We start from the raw sequence: 20,786 nt of genomic DNA, 5'->3' as shown, positions 1-20,786 counted from the left end.
ACAGGAGTATGCATACCCCTAAACATTTTGTGAATCTAAGTTTGGCCTCATTGAGGGCCAGTATTTCAACATGAGTAGGAAAATGAGAGTACCGCTAAGCTTTTTTTTTTTTTTTTAAAGAAAACAAAGCACCGGGAAGACCTTATACTCTGAAAATGCCCCGCCTTCCCTAAGTACATACAACATCCTGAGCCCAGATCTGCCCGGCTAAGCAGCTTAACATGGAGAAGAGCTCTGGCTCAGTCTCCCTCCCTGGCGCAAGCAAAGGTTGCACCCACTTAAATCCCTTACCTTCTGCCAGATGATCTGAACCCAAAAGATCTTCCTGTCCTTAGGAATGCCAGGTATAATATTTTAATTACTCGTTTTTTTGCTTTTAAGCATGTTGCAATTTTGCTACACTTACCACCAGGAATCAGACTCTAAAATAACAATGAGGAATTGGCTTAGCCAGAGAGTAGCATTAGCTCAACTCACACTTCAGCTTTTTCAGATGCCTGGTATATACAAAATATATCTGTATATACCAATTACAAAACAAAAACAAAAGGCCAGCATGTCTTAGAAGGCCTTGCACACAGACGCCAGCACACATGTGCACACATATTGAATTTGGTTGTATTTTAAGTATGTTTTGTATCTCTGCTCTGGCAGATGAAGTGTAGGTTATGAATGCTACAGATAAATTGTTGTATATTGAAGCAAGCAGTCACCCCAAATGTGATGTAAAATGGCCCTACTCAGCAAACATTTTTCCATGCGATTGTTCCCATTGTGTGTTCTTCGTATCTTTCTCTGCTCATTCAATTTCATTTCCTTTCATTTGGAAGTCCTGAATTACTGGATATTACTCCTTTCAACAGGAGGTAGTCAAGATCTGATCTGATAGAACAGGGTGGCTCTGGAGATTCCTTTAAAACAGAAGGGTGTTGTCTTTTTGCATGCGCCTTTATAGGAAATGTTACCATTTTCCAAAGTTGAATGTAGGACCTATGCAAACAAATGTTTTATTTTATGTGAAAAATGTGACTTTATACACATACTTTACCCCTGCCCCATAGCACATAATCAATATTATAGAAAACAATTATTACTACATACTAAAACAGATTTCAACAGTCTTTTAATTAAACACAATATATATACACATATAATATATATATCTGTATATACTGTTTATAGATTTGTTCCATAATACTAAGAGGATTGATCAAACACTCAGTTTAACTGCCTAACACTCTGGTAGCTGACTAACAATTGTGACTCCAGTGACATTTTTTCTCTCAAATCTGACAAAAGCTGAAGCAAAATTATGTCTGTAACTTCCTATTAAATATAAGCAAAGTAGGAAAACATCTCTCTCTCTCTCTTTCTCTCTTTCTCTCTCTGCCCCCAGAGGTAAAGGTTTTATTGCGTAAAACACTGGTTAAAACTGTACCATTTCAAAGACATTTTTATTCTAACAGCAGAAAGAAAAAACAGTCATTTGCTGGGGGGGAAACAACTTTTAATACTTCTATACCAGAATAAAGTTCTGTCAACTGATGTATTATAATAATAAATAATGACCAAGAATAAACTTTAAATACAAAGGTTTTTTTCCTAATTGTTACAAGCATAGCAACAAAATTCTCTACTCTATTGATCTCAGATTTTCTCCAAGACAGATATTTTTTTTCTTCCTTTGCGTAGGAATGTAGACAGTATTTTGACCAATATCACAGACTACAGAAGTTACAGAGAAAAAACTTGACATGTTTAGATATGAGAAGCATGATGATATTCAGAAACTGACAATGTTTCACTGCTCCTGTCACTTGTTTGTATTCCAAGTTACAAATGTTCTGGAAAAAAATGGGGGGGGGGAGGCTGATGTCAGAGGCAAAAGATAGGGACAGTAGCACCAGACCAAATGGATTCAACACACACATCACAAAGAACGGGAGAGGAATTTCCAGTGTCACAAACGGAATTATTGCCTGTCGTATCTGAAAATGCTCAGAAGACACAAAAAGAATACTGAAAAGAGCTCCAAAAAAGTGCAAGAAAATGGAATGTGGAATCTTTTTTTTTCCTCTTTTTTCTCTCGCTAAGTTACGGAAGGCGGCGCAAACACACAAAAGCAAGCGACCGAAACACAGTCACCAAACACGGTAGTGCAGTTAAAATCCTAAAGCTTACTACAGTCAGAAAGTCTTCAATTACATTTCAATCCTTTACCTAGGATCATGAGAAACAGTTGCATTAAGTTTATCAACTTGATTTAAGTAAGGCAGTGAGAACTATACTAGGAAAAAAAAATATCTCCCCAAAAATGAGAAAAGCAGCTTGCCCTCTGCCAGACGGGGGTCTAAGTTACACAGCGACCTCAGTTTAACTGAAACTTCACTTGGATGGTATCGTTTTTAATTTTTTTCCTGACAGCGTATGCAAACTGTATTTCTTATTAGCCTGAGAATCTCTTTCCTTTCTTCCAGTCTCAGGGTAGCGCTACGAATTTTATTTACATTGATTGCAGTTTAGTGTTTTTTGTAAACTGCTGTAGGCAGAGCTGAAGTTTTTAAGGCCCTGGGGTTTTTCACTCTGTGCTCCCAGCCTGCAAGGATATATATTGACTTTTTCTTTCTTACTTACATTTTTTTTTAAAGTCTGAATGATTTTGTTTTTAGAAGAAGTTAATACTTCTCTATCATCTTAAACAGCACCAATTTTGCTTCTCTCAAAGGAAGTACATGAAAAGGCTAAAATCTTTTGCCACTCAAGTGGGTGTAAGGAGAAGCCATTAACTGGCTCTCTTACATTTATCTTTTTCTTTTCCTCAGTCATGTTTTTCATTATAATCTCTCCAAAGCTTCCTAGGTGGGAAACGACAGGATTAAATTTGGAAGGGGCCAATTAGTAGAAAAGCTAAAATCTGCAAAAATATAGAACACACTTTTTTTTCCTTACAAAAAACAAAGAAATATTAGCTAACACATTTTTCGTCCTTCATCTTTTTTTCCCTTTCACTAGAGACAAGGGGCAGGATGTCTGGATTCATATTTTAGGTCAAATTGCTTGAAAAGAGATTTCTCCAGTAAAAAACAAAATATACTGTCCTGCACAATGTCTGCAACACTTTTTTTTAAAAAAGAATAATAACAACAGCACCCTAATAAACGAAAACTAATCTTGCCTGGGGAATCTTTCATTCAAGTCTCTCCCCCCCCCTTTCTTAAAAAAAACAGAAAAGAAAAGAAAAGAAACCAACTTTCTATTGAATAATAATTATTTCTCCTTTTTTTGCACTGGTATCTTCTCTAGACAAGGCTAACTAGTTTCTCTATCCAGCACGCTCCTTCTGTATTGTATTTCTAAATCTCTCTATAGCAACCTACTTCATTAAAAAGGAACAAAATAGGAAGGGGGGGGGACAACATTTCTCTCAATACTGCAAGTCCATCTAAAAAAAAAGAAGAAAAATACAGTCCCCCCAAAAAACCACATTGTACAATTAACTGCAGTGTTTTGCTGGCCTGCAGATCCCCCCCTTTCTGCTCTAATCCTTGACTCATTTGGCCGTCTCTCTGTGTGTGTGTGTGTGTGTGTGTCTTTCGCTATATATAATATCTATATCTATATCTATATATATATATTTCAGAAATTAAAATGTTAACAGCACAATCCTTTTCAATACAGGTCAGCACTGACTGTAGCTTACGGGTCGTCTAAAATTTCTCTGAGAGTGGAGAGTTGGAGCACCACTTGGATTGATTTTCTCAGCAGGGACAGCTCCAGTCAGCCTGGCACCACCTCACTCCACCAACACGTCTCATTACGACGCTAGGCAAATGGCAGCGGTCGGTGTCATATTAAAAAGGTGTTTTCAACAATGAAAACACAGGAACACCCCCCCACACACACACACACACTTCCCCACTCCCACAATCTTCAAGGCAACATTAAATCAGGAAGATGGTATCACAGATATAGATATATAGATAGATAGATATTCTGGTAAGAGCATTCTTTCTGGATAAAGACCACTTTAGTGTTAGAAATGCGCCCTTTATTTCAGTATTTTTCACACACACACACACACACACACACACACACACACACACACACAGATATCTTGCAACCTGCACACATTTGGGGGAAGAAGAAGAAAAAACAACACCCACTTGATTTATCTCCACCTACATTGTTTGGAAGTACTTGTTGCCAGGTAACAGTTTAACAGCCATTTTCAAGTGCTGGTTGTTGTTGTTTTTCCCCTCTTTCTCTTTTTAGTGTGTGTGTGTGTGTGTGTGTGTGTGTGTGTGTGTGTCTTTAATGTCTTAAACATCCTGCACGCTTCTGGGAATTTGCACACAATCTGTTTTCCTCAGAAGGCAGTTAAGCAAACTCTCTGTGTTACCCGAAATGCATATCTAAAAAACTGTGTAAAATAATATTGCAATATACAGATTGATTTGTTCTGCGGCATTACTCCTGGGCCTGGCTGCCCTCCTCCGTTAACTCTGTCGAGCTCCCAGGTTTGACAGCTCCAGGTTCCTCGGAATTCCCAGAAGCTTCGGCGTCAACTCTGGAGCGCTTGAACCTGCGGTCTGGATACTGGCTGTTGTCAAAAGGCATGCGATGGACACAAAGGACGTGGGTCTTCAGATTTCCCTTCTGAGAGGCACTGTAGGGGCAGTATCTGCACTGGAAAGGCCGGTGACCTGTGCAACAGACAAACATTGCGTTAGCATTTCCTCAGGTCTGCAGGGGTTCCCCGCCACCCAGCCTCTGTAGTGCAGTTCACAGAATGGAATAATGTAAAAACACAAATCTCCCCTTCTCTTATATGTGGACTGAATCATACAGCCCCTTTCTGCTTATACCCTATACATTTAAAGCTCTGCCCGACCACCAGTTTGTTGAGGGTGCCTGGAACTGTACAGTGGTACTTCGGGTTAAGTACTTAATTTGTTCCGGAGGTCCGTACTTAACCTGAAACTGTTCTTAACCTGAAGCACCACTTTAGCTAATGGGGCCTCCTGCTGCTGCCACGCCGCTGGAGCACAATTTCTGTTCTCATCCTGAAGCAAAGTTCTTAACCTGAACCACTATATCTGGCTTAGCGGAGTCTGTAACCTGAAGCGTATGTAACCTGAAGCATATGTAACCTGAGTTACCACTGTAGTTCTGTGAGGGGTACCCAAGATTCCTGGTTGAGGGAGTGTTTAAATGTATGGTGCGTACGCAAGCCCACAGTCTTCTCACAGGTACTGCCATGCCTCAGTATCCCAGGATATGAAATTTACAGGATTTAATTGGCCAGACACAGGGCCTCTCTGGCTCTGCTATTTTCAAAACAGACTGGGCAAATTTCACACTAATTGTGCCCCCTCCCACACATCTTGAGATTCAGGATACACAGCGTTCCCTGCCATGACTTTAGCACCTTAGAAAGTCACCTGTGGATCAGTGCTAGGATAGACGGGTCAAAAATACATTCTGTCAGTGGCGTGCAGTGAAATTTTTCATAGTGGAACAGTTAGGGGCAGAGGCACTAGCTTGTGAGGGGTGTGGGGGGTCGATATTATCCGTGTGGTGTTGTGACATCATGACGTCTTGCACGTGAGCTGAAATATATTCAGAGTCGCAAAGTGATTTCATGCTCTTTATTCAGCTCATAGTGGTGAGGAGGAATGAATGAAAGTCCCCTCAAAGTATCTGCTTTATATACATTATTTACACAATGGGCTGCACATGATTGGTTAATTCTGGAATTCTACTGTAAGCCAATCAGGTTGTGGATTCAGTTGTATCTGGAGTATGATTGGGTGGTTCCTGCCAACCAATCATACTGCTGCATTGTTCTTGGACCAATCAGACTGCTGCATTCTGAATCCTATTGTTCTAGGACCAATCAGACTGCTGCAATTTGGATCCTATTGTTCTAGGACCAATCAGACTGCTGCAGTTTGGATCCTATTCAACTCAGTACATAACACCCCTCCCCTCTAAGTTCCAGTCCTGCCCGGGAGGTCGCATTCATAGTCCTCGAGGTACGCCGGTGGCCTACGTGTGCGTTGCGGCCTGTGGTGTTCCCTGGTCTGGGGTTCAGGTTCTGGCTCGTGTTCCAAGGATGCTGGCTGTGATGGGCCTGTTTGGTCTGGTGCAACCGGCTCGCTCAGTCGTGGTTCTGGTTCCGGTGTCCTTTCGGCCTCGCGGGTCCTCTCTGTATTTACTGATTCTGCCTCTCCTGCTGGCCCCTCCTGGTCTATGGGCCTCACTGCCCCTCTGTTCCCTTGGGACTCCTCTGACCTTTCCTCCTCCTGGTTTTCTCCTGGGAATCGTCGCCGTATCTGGTCGCAGTGGCGGCGCCAGCATTGCCCCCCATCCGTTAGCACCTCGTACGACACGGGGCCAGTGACCCTGGTGACTGTGGCGGGTACCCATGCTGGGCCTGCCCCAAAATTCTTTGCGTACACTGGGTCCTGAGCCTTGAAGGTCCGGGGGTTCCTGCCTTCCCCCACCACTACCTCATCCTGAGCTCTATCGGGGTGAAGGCGGTCCAATCTGATTGCAAGGCGCCGACCCATTAGTAGTTCAGCAGGGCTCCGGCCAGTCGTTGAGCTGGGGGTGCTGTGCTGTGCTAGGAGGAATGTGGCAAGGCGGTACTCCCAATCCCCTTGCGTCATGCGGCGAAGGGTGTCCTTGGTGGTCTGCACCATGCGTTCTGCTTGGCCATTGGTGGCAGGGTGGAATGGCGCCGAACGGATGTGGCGGATGGCGTTCTGCGCTGTGAAGGTTTGGAATTCTCCTGACGTAAATGCAGTCCCGTTGTCTGAGACGAGAGTGTCAGGGAGCCCATGGGTTGCAAACAGCCTGCGTAGTACCCGGATGGCTGCGGACGTGGAAGTGGACGGTACCAGTGCGACTTCCAGCCATTTGGTGTAGGAGTCCACCACTATGAAGAATGTTTTCCCCTGAAAGGGGCCAGCGAAGTCCACATGCAGGCGTGACCATGGTGCTCGGGCGGACTCCCAGGACTGGACTGGGGCCCTTGGGGGATCTGGGCGGGATTCTTGGCAGGCCTGGCAGTGTTTGACCCAGGCCTCTATCTCTCCGTCGATCCCTGGCCACCACACATAACTCCTGGCAAGGGCCTTCATTCTTACTACCCCTGGGTGTGTCTCGTGTAGGGCTGTGAGGACCCTTTTGCGGAGGGGCTGGGGAACAACGACTCTGCTTCCCCATAACAGGCACCCCTTGTGGGCCGACAGTTCATGTTTGCGGGTTGTGTAGCCAGCGAATTCCGGCCCAGGGCTGCTGCTGGGCCATCCCCTCCACACCCAGTCCAGGACCCGGGAGATGACCCTATCTTTCTTGGAATGGTGTGCAACTTCTTGTGCCTGAATGGGGCGGTCGGGAAGCAGCTCCAGGCTCATAACCTCTTGTGCAGGTGCTGGGTCGGGGCCTGTTTCCGGTAGTGGTAGCCTGCTGAGGGCGTCCGCATGGCCCATTGCCTTCCCCGGGCGGTGAATCAGTGCATACTGGTAGCTGGCAAGGAAAATTGACCACCTGAGGACGCGAGGAGACAGCACTTGGGGGGTCTGCTTTTTGGGGGCAAACAAGCCAAGCAACGGCTTGTGGTCAGTCACCACGGTGAAGGGCCGCCCGTATAAGAAATCATGGAATTTTTTTACTCCCTTAACGATTGCCTGACCCTCCTTGTCTATTTGCGAGTAGTTCCGCTCGGTTGAGTTGAGTGTCTGGGAAAAGTATGCCACCGGTACCTCTCTTCCATCCGGGAGTTGGTGTCCCAGGACAGCGCCAATGCCATAGGGCGAGGCGTCGCATGCTAGCACCACCGGCAGCCTCTCGTCGAAGTGTGCCAAGACCGAGTTTGAGACAAGCAAGTCCTTGACTGCCTGGAATGCAGCCTCCTGGTGCTGGCCCCACACCCAAGGGGCCCGCTTGTCCAGGAGTCTGTGTAGGGGCTCTGCTACCGCCGCCTTGTGGGGAAGGAAGGAATGGTAAAAGTTCAATAGTCCCAAGAAGGCCTGAAGTTCAGTCTTGCTCTTGGGTGCTGGGGCATCACAGATGGCCCGTACCTTGTCCCCAGTCGGGTGGACCCCTTCTGCGTCCACCATAAATCCCAGAAAGTCCACCTGAGGCACTCCTAGTAGACATTTTTCCCGCTTCACCTTGAGACCCGCCGTCTGGAAACGGTGCAGAACGGTGCGGAGGCGGTCCTCAAACTCCTCTGGTGTGGGCCCGGCAATCAACACATCATCAAAGAAGGGGGTGACGCCAGGAATCCCTTTAAGGAGCGAGTCCATTAGATTCTGGAATATGCCTGGTGCCACACTGACACCGAATTGCAGCCGCTTTACCCTGAACGCTCCTCTGTGCGTCACAATCGTCTGTGCCTCTGCTGTGGCCTCATCTACTGGCAGCTGTTGATATGCTTGGGCCAAGTCCAGCTTGCCAAAAATTTTCGACCCAGCCAGGGTGGCAAGGACATGGCTGACCACTGGCACTGGGTATGCATGGGCCGTGAGGGCCTTGTTTATGGTACATTTGTAGTCTGCGCAGATGCAGACCGAACCATTAGGCTTGACGGGTGTGACGATTGGGGTTTCCCAGGGGGCATTGGGCACCGGCTCCAGCACTCCTTGCTCCACGAGCCGGTCCAATTCCTCATCTATACGGGGTTTTAGGGCGAACGGGACCCGGCGGGCCTTGAGCCTGACCGGTCGTACTGCGGGGTCAAGCTGTAGAGCAATGGGGGGGCCCGTATACTGTCCCAATTTCCCATCGAAAACCCCTGGAAATTCCTTGCAGATGGCATCCACGTCCACTTGTAAGGTAGTGTGGTTCACCCCGGTGATGGCTAGCCCCAGTGGTCCAAACCATGCCAATCCCAGTAAGCTAATGTAGGGGCCCTTGACCACGAGCAAGTCCAGTTGCCGCGTCCGCCCTCGGTATTGCACCCTGAAGGTCCCCACCCCCATTGTGGGGACCTTACGTTTCTGGAAGTCCCGGAGGGTGAATGGGGCCGGCCTGAGTTTGGGACCCCCAGTAGGACACAGTTTCCTTAAGGTCCTTGCCGAGATTATGGATAGAGTTGAACCCGTGTCAAGCTCCATGCGGCATGGGGCCCCCTCTATCTGTACCTCTACATAAATTTTCTCTACGTTGGGGTGGGGCAACTGGTATACCTGGAAGTCCGTGAGCTCCGTAGAGTTGCCTTGGTGCGTTGGGCCCCGGGACCTGGGGCTCTTGGATTGGTCATCTGATGCCTGGCGTCGGGTGGGCCGAGCTCGACACACCCGGGCGATGTGTCCCAATTTTCTGCACTGCCTGCACTCTGCGTTGCGGAAACGGCAGGTCCTCCTCTCGTGACTTTCCCCGCAGCTTGCGCAGTTCCCTCCTTCTCGTCGAGGCAGCTGTGGTATGTGGGCTGCTTGAGTGCGCTGCTGTACTCGGTGCACCTCCTCCCTGTCAGATCCTGAGTCGTCGGTGAGGTCTTCATGGTGGACCCTCGGTTGGGGTGGCAGGCTCGGCCGTGCCTCTTGTGTCGACCTCTTGGCAGCTTCCGTTGCCAGGGCCTCCTCCAGAGCGACCTGGAACGTTAGGTCCTTCTTGGCGTAGAGGCGTCGTTGCAGCTTCTCATCCTTCAGGCCACCGATGAGGCGGTCACGAAGGATGTTCTCCAGCTCTGAGAAGTTGCAGAACCGGGCAGCTTGGCGGAGAGAGGTCACAAACCCAGTTATGGTTTCCCCAGGGGCTTGCCGCTTTGCGTAGAAGGCATTTCGATGAGCCACCACTGAGAGCTGCGGCGAAAAGTGCCCCTTCAACTGTTCCATTATTGTTTTGTATGGAACAGAAGCGACGTCTTCAGGCGCAAGGAGAGCCCGGGTGATTTCAAATGTCTCCTCTCCGCAGACACTGAAGAATATCGCCCTCTTCTTGGCGTCTTCTTCATCGGTGACCCCTTTGGCTTCTAGAAGGAAGGTGAAACGGGAGGCGTACGCTTCCCAGTCTCCAGATGCTGGGTTGAACGGCGAGAAGCTGCTGTCGGTTGCCATTCTGAGTTCCTTGTGTCCCGGAGCTGAAGCCTGGATACACGGTGCGAGGCAGCGGTGCGGCAGGTGGCGGTGCTGCGGTGCTGTGTGTGGCAGTCAGCTCAGCGGGATCCCACCTTCGTCGCCAGTGAAATATATTCAGAGTCGCAAAGTGATTTCATGCTCTTTATTCAGCTCATAGTGGTGAGGAGGAATGAATGAAAGTCCCCTCAAAGTATCTGCTTTATATACATTATTTACACAATGGGCTGCACATGATTGGTTAATTCTGGAATTCTACTGTAAGCCAATCAGGTTGTGGATTCAGTTGTATCTGGAGTATGATTGGGTGGTTCCTGCCAACCAATCATACTGCTGCATTGTTCTTGGACCAATCAGACTGCTGCATTCTGAATCCTATTGTTCTAGGACCAATCAGACTGCTGCAATTTGGATCCTATTGTTCTAGGACCAATCAGACTGCTGCAGTTTGGATCCTATTCAACTCAGTACATAACATGAGCATTGAGCATTGCGCCTCCCTCCCTAAGTCAGGTAGAAACGTCCTGTGCTTTGTGAAAGAGGTGGCAGGGGAACATTAAGGGGACTAGCTTAGTCCCCTCAGTCCAATGTCCGCACGCCGCTGCATACTATTGGATTTTTTTGATAAAAAAAGCAACAGCCAATCCCCAGTATCTTGTAAATATGTAACTTTGTAAATAATACTGAAACGACACGTACAATTGAATGTCATTTTGCAGCCTATTTCAATAAACTAGTTTTATGGAATTTTAATGCCACGGCACACATTTAATTTGAATTCGATTTTCTTTTTCCTTCAAGTGGAAGAGGGACACTCAGGTGTTCAATTGTTAGAGAAGAACAGAAACAAGAAGGGATGTTACAGAGGTGGAGTTAATATTTTTTAGTTTAGGTGAAAGGCAGGTAAGATGCGACACGATAGACGTTTGATGCATAGCACAATGCATAGCACGGAGAGAGTGGATGGAGAAAAGTTCTTTTCCCTCTCTCCCAACACTAGAACTTTGTGGACACCCGTTGAAGCTGAATGTTGGTGGCTTAAGACAGAAGTCCTTGGGTCAACTGTGGAATTCGTTCCTACCGTAGGCTGCTCAGGACAGGTAAAATATAGTACTTCTTCATGTAGCACATAGTTAAACTACATAATTTCCCCTCACACGAGGCAGTGGTGGCCATCAACCTTGATGGCTTTAAAAGAGCATTGGACAAATTCATGGAGAAGAGGGCTATCAGTGGCTTCTAGCCCCAATGGCTATGTTCTATTTCCACAGTTGGAGGCAGCAATGCTTCTGAGTGCCAGTTGCTGGGAACCGCAGGAGGGGAGAAGGCTCCTGTGTGTTTGGGTCCTACTTGAGGGCCTCCCATTGCAGTATCTGATTGGCCACTGTGAGAACAAGAGTCTGGAATAGATGGGCCATTGACCTGGTCTAGCAGGCTCTCCTTCCAGTCTTGGGTTCTGTTCTGTTCTCACAAGGTTCTGTGCAGCTAAAGGAAATAAGTGGGGGCTCACCCTTCTCGCGCTGCGTTTGTGCCCGGCCTTGCATACACCAAATTGTATACGCCAGATTATTCTGAGCCAGCCTGAGACTTCATGCTGCATCTGGCTTGGAAGGTTATGTTGCCGCAATCACATTTCAACCTATGCTGGGAAGTTGTTGATGTGTCTTACTGGAACTTTATGAGCTTTGTCTCTCAAATTAACTTAGACCAGGGCCATCTGAGGTCAAATGCACTTAGCTTACTTTAATTTGCTGAAATAAATGAATAAATAAATGGGCCTGACCATCTGCATAAAAAGCTAAGGCTATTGGAAGACATGACCTAATAATCACATATGAAGAACAACGTTAGCCCCCTCCTTTTCCCCCCGTCTGATTTTCCCCCCCTTTCTGTTACACACATGCACAGAGGATGCAGACATGTTGCAGAGGCAGAACTGACCAAATGATTCGGACTTTATGCATTCATTAGACATGATCCAGATGGGCACATATGGAACTTCTTCACTGCCATCCATCAAATAATGCATTCTGCTTAATTCCATTTAAATCTATAGGTTTAAATGCCATTGGTGGATTGTATCCAAGTCAAACTCCTGTCTGCTAAAAGGTAAAGGTAAAGGGACCCCTGAAGTTAAGTCCAGTCACGGACAACTCTGGGGTTGCAGTGCTCATCTCGCTTTACTGGCTGAGGGAGCTGGCGTTTGTCCGCAGACAGCTTCTGGGTCATGTGGCCAGCATGAGTAAGCCACTTCTGGTGAACCAGAGCAGTGCACAGAAACGCTGTTTACCTTCCCACTGGAGCGGTACCTATTTATCTACTTGCACTTTGACATGCTTTCGAATTGCTAGGTTGGCAGGAGCTGGGACTGAACAACAGGAGCTCACCCCGTCACGGGGATTCGAACCACTGACCTTCAGATCGGTAAGCCCTAGGCTCTGTGGTTTACAGCACAGCACCACCTGCGTCCCTCTTCTAAAAGGTACATGCCAATAAATCATTATTGACCCCCTTTCCAAGTGAAAACCTGTCTGTTTTTCCATCTAGTGCTACTCAAAAGTTATGATGATGAAGGAAGAAGAAGGAAAGTTTGCTCTAACTGTGCAGTGTCAGTTTACACACCCAAAGGAAAAGTACTAGGAAAAGCAGAGACCAAAATTATAAACAGGAGGTAGGTACAGCTCTGGAATTTTCAGCAGAAGGGTTTTAAAAAGCCATTAATGGAGAAATTGCACTTTGGAGTCTAAGGCTTAATCTGCTTATTACCTCACAGACCCATATAATCTATGTTGTAATGTGCTAAGGGATTATATTGCGGCAACAATGAAACCTCTGGCACCCATTGGCTGAGCTGAAGTGATGCCATGGGATGTCCACGAACATCCTATTTGCTGAGGGAAGTTGTCAGCAGTAGAAGGCTCAGTGGGCTGAAAAGAAAGATAAGTTTGCTGAGGAAAACCCTCACCGTCAGATTCCAGGGCAAGTGGAAGTATATGGAGCCAGGTGGCAAATGTGAAACCTCAAAGCTTAGTAGGATGAGATACTAGGAGCATGGAGATAAAGGCCCCAGTGAGCTGAACTAGGGGACAAAGCAGGGAGCAGATGGAAAAACAAGAACCAAAAGAAAGGGCAAGTAGGGCAGACAGAAAAATAAGTCAAGGGAGCATATTCTGGTTGTTCGTCACTCATAACTTCTACATTGGGCACCCTTTAAGGGCTAAGTTAAGATTTTCCATGTTCGGAAATATGAAAACAATATTGATGCACAGTTGCCTGTCATCTGCAGATTGGAGCCTTTGGCAGATCTGTCGATTTCAAAGTCCCCGTTTATAATTGTTTCCAATCTTCAACTGTGTTTGCCGTATTTTCCAAATAATTTGCATTTTTTAAACACAAAAAAGAGTCCTCAATATATACAGATTTCTGCGTGCAATTTCCCCTAATATAATGCATCCTGGTATGCTGTTTTCCCTAACTTTAGCATTTCATACACACTTTCCTCAAATGCAAGCACGCCTATCATAAATACGTCAGCCTATCACTGAAACAGAACTTAAGAAATGGAATACGACAAGCAGTTTCTATATTTTGAGTGTATAAATGGCTTTGAAACTTGTTGAAGTAACATACTATTGGGAATTGGTCTCATCAGATTTCTTAATGAGGCATCACAGTCAGAGGGCCCCATAGAAACTGCCTCTCCACACAGAAAGACTAGGAATCTTAAATAAGAACCACTACATTACTGAACATTGAACCCAATGGTTTCCTCAAAGCTCCTTCACACCTGTAATACTCCCAGTCTTTGGTCCCACTCTGGGCTTGTCTTATCAGCACAATGGGTGGGAACCAGAGAGCCAGTGTGGTGTAGTGGTTAAGAGCGGTAGTCTCGTAATCTGGGGAACCGGGTTCGCGTCTCCGCTCCTCCACATGCAGCTGCTGGGTGACCTTGGGCCAGTCACACTTCTCTGAAGTCTCTCAGCCCCACTCACCTCACAGAGTGTTTGTTGTGGGGGAGGAAGGGAAAGGAGAATGTTAGCCGCTTTGAGACTCCTGAAGGGGAGTGAAAGGCGGGATATCAAATCCAACCTGTTTGGATGCTGTAGTCCACATGACTCAAAAGAGACGTCACCTTCATATACCCCCATGCTAATCCTAAATGGTCATCCTGAGACAGAGTTTTTCATGGTGTAATCTAACAGGCTCTTTTCTTCTGGTGTTCTGACCATTTACCTAGCCACCCCTTCCTCAGCCAAGGAACTTGGGCAGCTCCAGTCCATTCCCCCCCCCCCTTGATCTCCAAAACAGTTGTGTCTCCTGTTTGTGAGCCCCCTTTGATCTGCCGCACAGCGTTGGTTGCTTCTACCAGCTTCTTCCTGCTAAATCTGAGGCTCATCTGCGCTATACATTTAAAGCAGTATTATACCACATTAAACAGTCATAGTTTCCTCCAAAGAATCTTCGGAATGGTCATTTGTTAATGGTGCTGAGAGTTGCTAGGAGACCCCTCTTCCCCTCACAGAGCTACAATTCCTAGGATCCCCTAGGAAGAGGGATTGATAGTTAAAACCATTCAAGGAACTGTGGCTCTTTTAGAGGAATGGGGGGGTCCTTCCAACAACTCTCAGCACCCTTAACAAACTACAGTTCCCACAATTCACTATGGCCACATAACTCATTTGCATCTTACAGCTCTATAACTCTACAACGTTTTCGGTTACTTTTTACGTTATCACACAGCTATAAAAATCTAAGAAATGTAAACCGCAATCATGCAGTCACTTTCCCGGCAGTCACATTCCATTGAACTTAATGGGACTTACTCCTGAGGAGACCTTGCATTGTATCATTAAAGGTTAAGGTAAAGGGACCCCTGACCATTAGGTCCAGTTGTGACCAACTCTGGGGTTGCGGCGCTCATCTCGTTTTATTGGCAGAGGGAGCTGGCATACAGCTTCCGGGTCATGTGGCCAGCATGACTAAGCTGCTTCTGGCGAACCAGAGCAGCGCACGGAAACGCCGTTTACCTTCCTGCCGGAGCGGTACCTATTTATCTACTTGCACTTTGACGTGCTTTCGAACTGCTAGGTTGGCAGGAGCAGGGACTGAGCAATGGGAGCTCACCCCGTTGCGGGGATTCAAACCGCCGACCTTCTGATTCGCAAGTCCTAGGCTCTGTGGTTTAACCCACAGCACCACCTGCATCCCTTATTGTATCATTAAGGACCTGCAATTAAAGACTTGAAGTCTAGCTTTACCTATGCAATGCCAGTGACACCTGCCAAGCAGATTCGCTTATTCATTAAAGTGTTAACACTAATTCAAAACAATTTTTAAAAAGAAGGATCCAATAAGTGTAAATTAAGTAGCACTTAATTATGCCCCACAATGCTTTCACTATTTGGTATCATTCTCCCAGCAAACGGGTTTGAATGTTCACATCCCTGCAAAACATATCACAGTTTGGGCTTATTAATTCAGCTGCGTTTAACAAGCAAGGAAAGCATTAATGGCACCCGAAAGTGGTTTCAACTCTCCGCCGCCTTGTTTTTCCATCACTAACTTTTGGGGGCCATCAAAATTTCACATCACTGTCATGTGAAAAGTTAAGTACACAATAAGTTAATTTGTATTGTCACTGTGCAGTACAACGGCAGTAAAGAGCACATCAATTTTTAATCCGGTATGAATAATATATAAATATGTATACACAGTGCGGGTCAAAAAGTGTAAGAGCAAAAGAAGTGGTATGTTGTTTACAGCAGCAGTCATACCAAAAAAAAAAAAAAAAAACATTCTGGAGATCAGTCTTACAAAAGATAACAACATCTGCAATTTGCTTGTAACTAGGGGGCAAAGCAGAATGCCCATTTCTCTTGGGTAACACCGTCCATTAATTACTGCTCAAAACTGGTTGTGGGCAGCAAGATCTTAAAATAACCAGGCCTAGATAAGCAGGCAAGTAATTTATACCATTTTTATCAGATGGTAGTTGGGGAGGATTTGGGGGCTGCGGGCTCCTTCTTTTCAAGTCATAGATCACATATATACTAGCTGGGGTGTATCTTCCAACATATAATCATTTGAAAGTCGCTTTAAGAGAATGGCTTCTCATAGTTCAGAAGACAAATATTCTGCTGCAATTCTAGAAAGTAAGATTACCTGTGGCTCAGTCCATGCAACTAAGACTGCTTCAGAATAGCCAGGTGGAAACAAGAGAGGTGGACACTATGGTCAAATGTTCTGGGACCTTTGAAAGATGTACAACTCAGATGTAACACTGTGTATTCTGGCAGTACAAAGTGTTTTGTTTTTGTTTTTTAAAAAATGGCTTGCCTATATACATTTTCTAAACTTTGTTTCTCCTGGGAAACTTGCTCTTCTCCGTTTATCTCATACCTGTTTCAGAAGTGACCCCCCCCCCAAGCCCCTTTTGGTGTGCCTACTTGTAGCAAACTTTAAGGATGAATCTACCAAGGTGATCTATCACTTTTTGGACTTTCTGAAAATGCCTCAATCACTCAATCATTTCAATGGCTCTCGTAAGCACTGGCTAGGGAGTGCAGTTATACTTCACAGAGAGTACTTTCCATTGTGTTTCTGCATTGATCCATGATTATTTAAATCCACATGACATTTTAAGGTGCCGTTTCTCTCAAAATACAGATTTTAAATGTATCTGCATTTTTTTTCTGAAATGGAAATAGCCTTGAAACATTTTGAAAGTGCAAAAATCCATGCATAACTATGCTCCAATCTACATATTAATTCAGGATGTGTGGGTCAGTCAGTTTGTATCAAATTTTGCAAAGATCCAGTTCCTCAAGCAGAGTTAAACTTGCTTAAAGGCCAGTTCCTAGTGAACCCTGGGAACTGTGAGAAGGACTACCATTCTCTAACAGGCAATCCTCCATGCTCTCACTGCATTACAACTTCCAGGATTGTTTGGGGAAAATCTGTAACATTTAACTAGTATGAAATCTGTGTTATTTTGTATTATTAGTATACTACTTTCTTTTCTACTGCATCTGCATGGCATTACCTCTTCTTAATATTCATTTTCAACTTTTCATCTTAGGTCGATCTGAGTCTTGTTTACCTGAGTTAGCCAAAATGCTTTGTTTGATAAAGGGAAGAACTTGCAAGACTAAGAACTAGGTTAACTCCAGCTATTGCTGTTACAGATAGGTAGCCGTGTTGGTCTGCCATAGTCAAAATAAAAAAATTCCTTCCAGTAGCACCTTAAAGACCAACTAAGTTAGTTCTTGGTATGAGCTTTCGTGTGCATGTGTATCTGAAGAAGTGTGCATGCACACGAAAGCTCATACCAAGAACTAACTTAGTTAGTCTTTAAGGTGCTACTGGAAGGAATTTTTTTATTCCAGCTATTGCTGCGTGCCTTATTGGAGCAGCAGACTTATGTTGGCAACGGGTTTCTAGGAATGTCCCTTGGGAAAAGGAAGAGCAAAAAGCAAGTATTTCCATCTTTTATATACCCATACCTTCTTTCCTCCCTTTAAAAAATGTTACTATGTTAATTTAGCCTTTGAGGGAAGGGGGAAAAGCTTTGTTTTGTTTTCCTTCAAATTCGTGTTCTGATATGTTGCTTTGCGACAACATGGTGTCAGCCTGCATCAGTCACATCACATCACATTAAGTTTCATGAGACGGTGTGCTTGAATGCAGAGTCCAAGAAAAAGCATATCAAAGTGAAAAGGTTCTGAAATTCTGAAGGGTTTTTGTTGTTGCTGCTAACAGATCTCCAAATGACCATTATCAAGTTGGCACACCTCAGAGAGATTTTCTTTTTTCATTCACGAGTTCGTTTCTATGGACTGAAACCCTTTTCAACTAATTTTTGCAGCGCCATACTTTTAGAACACAAAATTGCACCTAACAAACCTTAATAGGAATAATTGAGAATGAGTTACATTGAGTCTTTTCCATGCATGAATTTTGTACTTTTATGATGCTATCTTATTTTAATGATGGCTTTTTAAATTTTTTTAAAAGAAACAATATCATCTGTTTTATAGCTTTAAATTGTTTTTGGGATTGTTTACACCAGGAGTTGTCAATGCGGTTGCCTCCAAATGTTGTTGGACTACAATTCCCATCAACCTCAGTTGCATGGCCAGTGGGCAGGGATGATAGAACTTGGAGTCCAAAACAACAGCTGGAGAGAAACTCATTGACTACCCCCAATTTACACTGTATTGGTTTGGCTATGCTGGGAGTCATTTTGAGGAGGCTTTTATCCGGGAAGCTGGAATATAATAAATACCTCAATCAATAGATTCTGTTCTCCTTTTGCAGAAATGCTCAAATTAGGACATATAACAATATTCTTCTTGTAGAAGGAAATGAAGTCCCGGTACACCAGAGCTCTGAATCATAGCCAATACTTGTACAAGTCAAAAAGTGACCTCTTTAATAGTTGCTAATTTACTGGCAACAAGAAGTATCCATTATTCTAAGAAGACTACAGGGCAATGCACACTAATAAGATAAGGTAAAGACAATCAACATTAAAAATGTTTTTTTTTTCTTGATCAAAGTAAATTAATTCTGTCCTGCTATGAATATTTGATCAGTGTCCAAATTCAACATAAATTTCCACCATGAAATATGTCTTTGTGCTCTAAAAAGGCACATATGTAGGGGATTGTACTGGAGTGTAAAAAGGATCATTAGAATAGTCATATGGCTGAGATGAGGAATTAATTCCAAATTGTTACGGGTGTACTAATAGCAGCAAAATCATGGCTTTCTCCCAAAACAGCAAGAAATGGTAATTTCAAAGAAAAATGCCAATAGTCTATTACTCAGACTCCTTCTGCTTTTCCCACTATGATGTGTTTTATAGTTTTGAATATTTGTACAGATATTGTTTATACGCAGATGCAAAGAGGAACAAAACACAACACACACATATTCACATTCTACAATGTGAACATTTAGATAAAGAAGCGAGGATAATCTAGAAATGAACTTTTTTTTTTAAAGAAGCTTTCTGTTAAGGCCAAAAGAGAACACATCCCTGCCCCCTTTAAACCCAAAAGTTGAAATTAGGAATGTGAAGACACAAGTATACCCCGTTCAATTGTGTGTTTTGTTTTGTTTTGACTAACATTATCATTATTTTGGTGGTGCTCAAAATTATTTGGCTGCTTCAGCCCAGCAGGGAAATCCAAATTCAGGGGCAATTCAACTGAAAAAAATGTTCAGAATACAAGAAGGTGAGTTTGTGCTGAGAAAAAGACTAAGGGCAATTTAGCCATGCTAAATTTAGGACACGGGTGGCGCTGTGGGTTAAACCACAGAGCCTAGAGCTTGCCGATCAGAAGGTCAGTGGTTGGAATCCCCGCAATGGGATGAGCTCCCATTGCTCGGTCCCTGCTCCTGCCAACCTAGCAGTTTGAAAGCACATCAAAGTGCAAGTAGATAAATAGGTACCACTCCGGCGGGAAGGTAAACGGCGTTTCTGTGCGCTGCTCTGGATCGCCAGAAGCGGCTTAGTCATGCTGGCCACATGACCCGGAAGTGTACGCCGGCTCCCTTGGCCAATAAAGCGAGATGAGCTCTGCATCCCCAGAGTTGTCCGTGGCTGAACCTAATGGTCAGGGGTCCCTTTACCTTTACCCTTTATAATATTTGTAAATATCTTTACTATAGAAAAATATTTTTCCTGGATCATTTTTAATCTGTTTGCCTGCTTCTAGTAGGGATTGACAAATCTGTCAATTTCAATTTTTCATTTCTCTCCTCTTAATCTTAAATATGTCCATTTCCACAGCAGTTTGAGATTTTATTTTTTTAAAAGAACAAGTCCTCTTGAAAATTCTGCAGCATTTTAGCACGTATTTCTCCCAATATACATGGCTTCATATGCAATTTTGCCTAATAAACATAGTTCATTTTTTCCAAAGCAATATTCCTTTGCATCTGTTTTTGTATGTCATTCTGCATGTTATAGACAATTTATGTGCATTTTTGTGCACGTGACTTGGCTGAAGAACTGCACTGCAAAATTTGGAGAAGCGTGGGTTGTGAAGGAGAGCTGTGTTTGCAGATTGTTTTGAGAAGTGCAAATTAGCAATGTCCATCTAAAGATGAGAACTGGATTGAATTTCTACCCCATCCTGAGCTTTCAGCCCTTGGGACCTCGAGTGCATCATAATGTACACCAACTACGGCACTCATGGGCCTTTTTGGATGCAATTAGAATTGTTAGAATTGACAGAGATGAGGATCCATCCCCCATCACCTGTCCTTGCTGACAGGTGGAGGAAAAGGTCTGCAGCATGGTTTGAACTATGGAAAGGTGGCATACAGATGAAATTGTGTGTATCTTTTCTGTGAAGAATGTCCCAGGTTCAGTCCCCTGGCATATTCAGGTAGTGCTGGGTGAAGCTTTTTTCTTAGACCCTGGAGAGCAGCTGCCAGTCAGTGTAGACAGCAGTGAGGTAGATGGACTCATGATCCAACTTCTGTAAAGCACTAAGAGGCTGCTCCCATTTTCAGTTACGATGACCTGCAATTTAAGGAGCCGCAACTTTTATTTTTTATACTGAAAACCTGACTAGTGGCTATGGTGGTGCTTATGCATTTAGATTTCCCTCCTCTCTCTGCATAGTTTTCTTGGCATAGTTTTCCTATCCACAGCTAACATTCTAAAACGGTCTTTGCATCCCCCAATAG

At 44.6% G+C, this 20,786-nt stretch overlaps 1 protein-coding gene across 5 annotated transcripts in view; it reads right to left on the bottom strand.

The window, feature by feature from the left end:
* Nucleotides 1–1,780: 1,780 nt before the first annotated feature.
* The window catches only part of ZNF536 (zinc finger protein 536), a 556,339-nt gene continuing 537,333 nt past the window's right edge, over nt 1,781–20,786 (bottom strand). For 4 of the 5 annotated variants that reach the window (XM_081201107.1, XM_081201109.1, XM_081201110.1 and 1 more), the window contains one exon: nt 1,781–4,703. In XM_081201107.1, coding sequence (XP_081057233.1) covers nt 4,468–4,703 — 236 coding nt within the window. In that variant the 3' untranslated portion in view covers nt 1,781–4,467. The remainder of the gene's footprint in view (nt 4,704–20,786) is intronic. The other variant, XM_081201111.1, reaches the window with a different exon arrangement.

Source organism: Podarcis bocagei (genome assembly GCF_964188305.1).
Source record: "Podarcis bocagei genome assembly, chromosome: 7".
Lineage (NCBI taxonomy): Eukaryota > Metazoa > Chordata > Lepidosauria > Squamata > Lacertidae > Podarcis > Podarcis bocagei.
The sequence above is the reverse complement of the archived record's forward strand: the minus strand, read 5'-3'. Positions and strand labels throughout refer to the sequence as shown.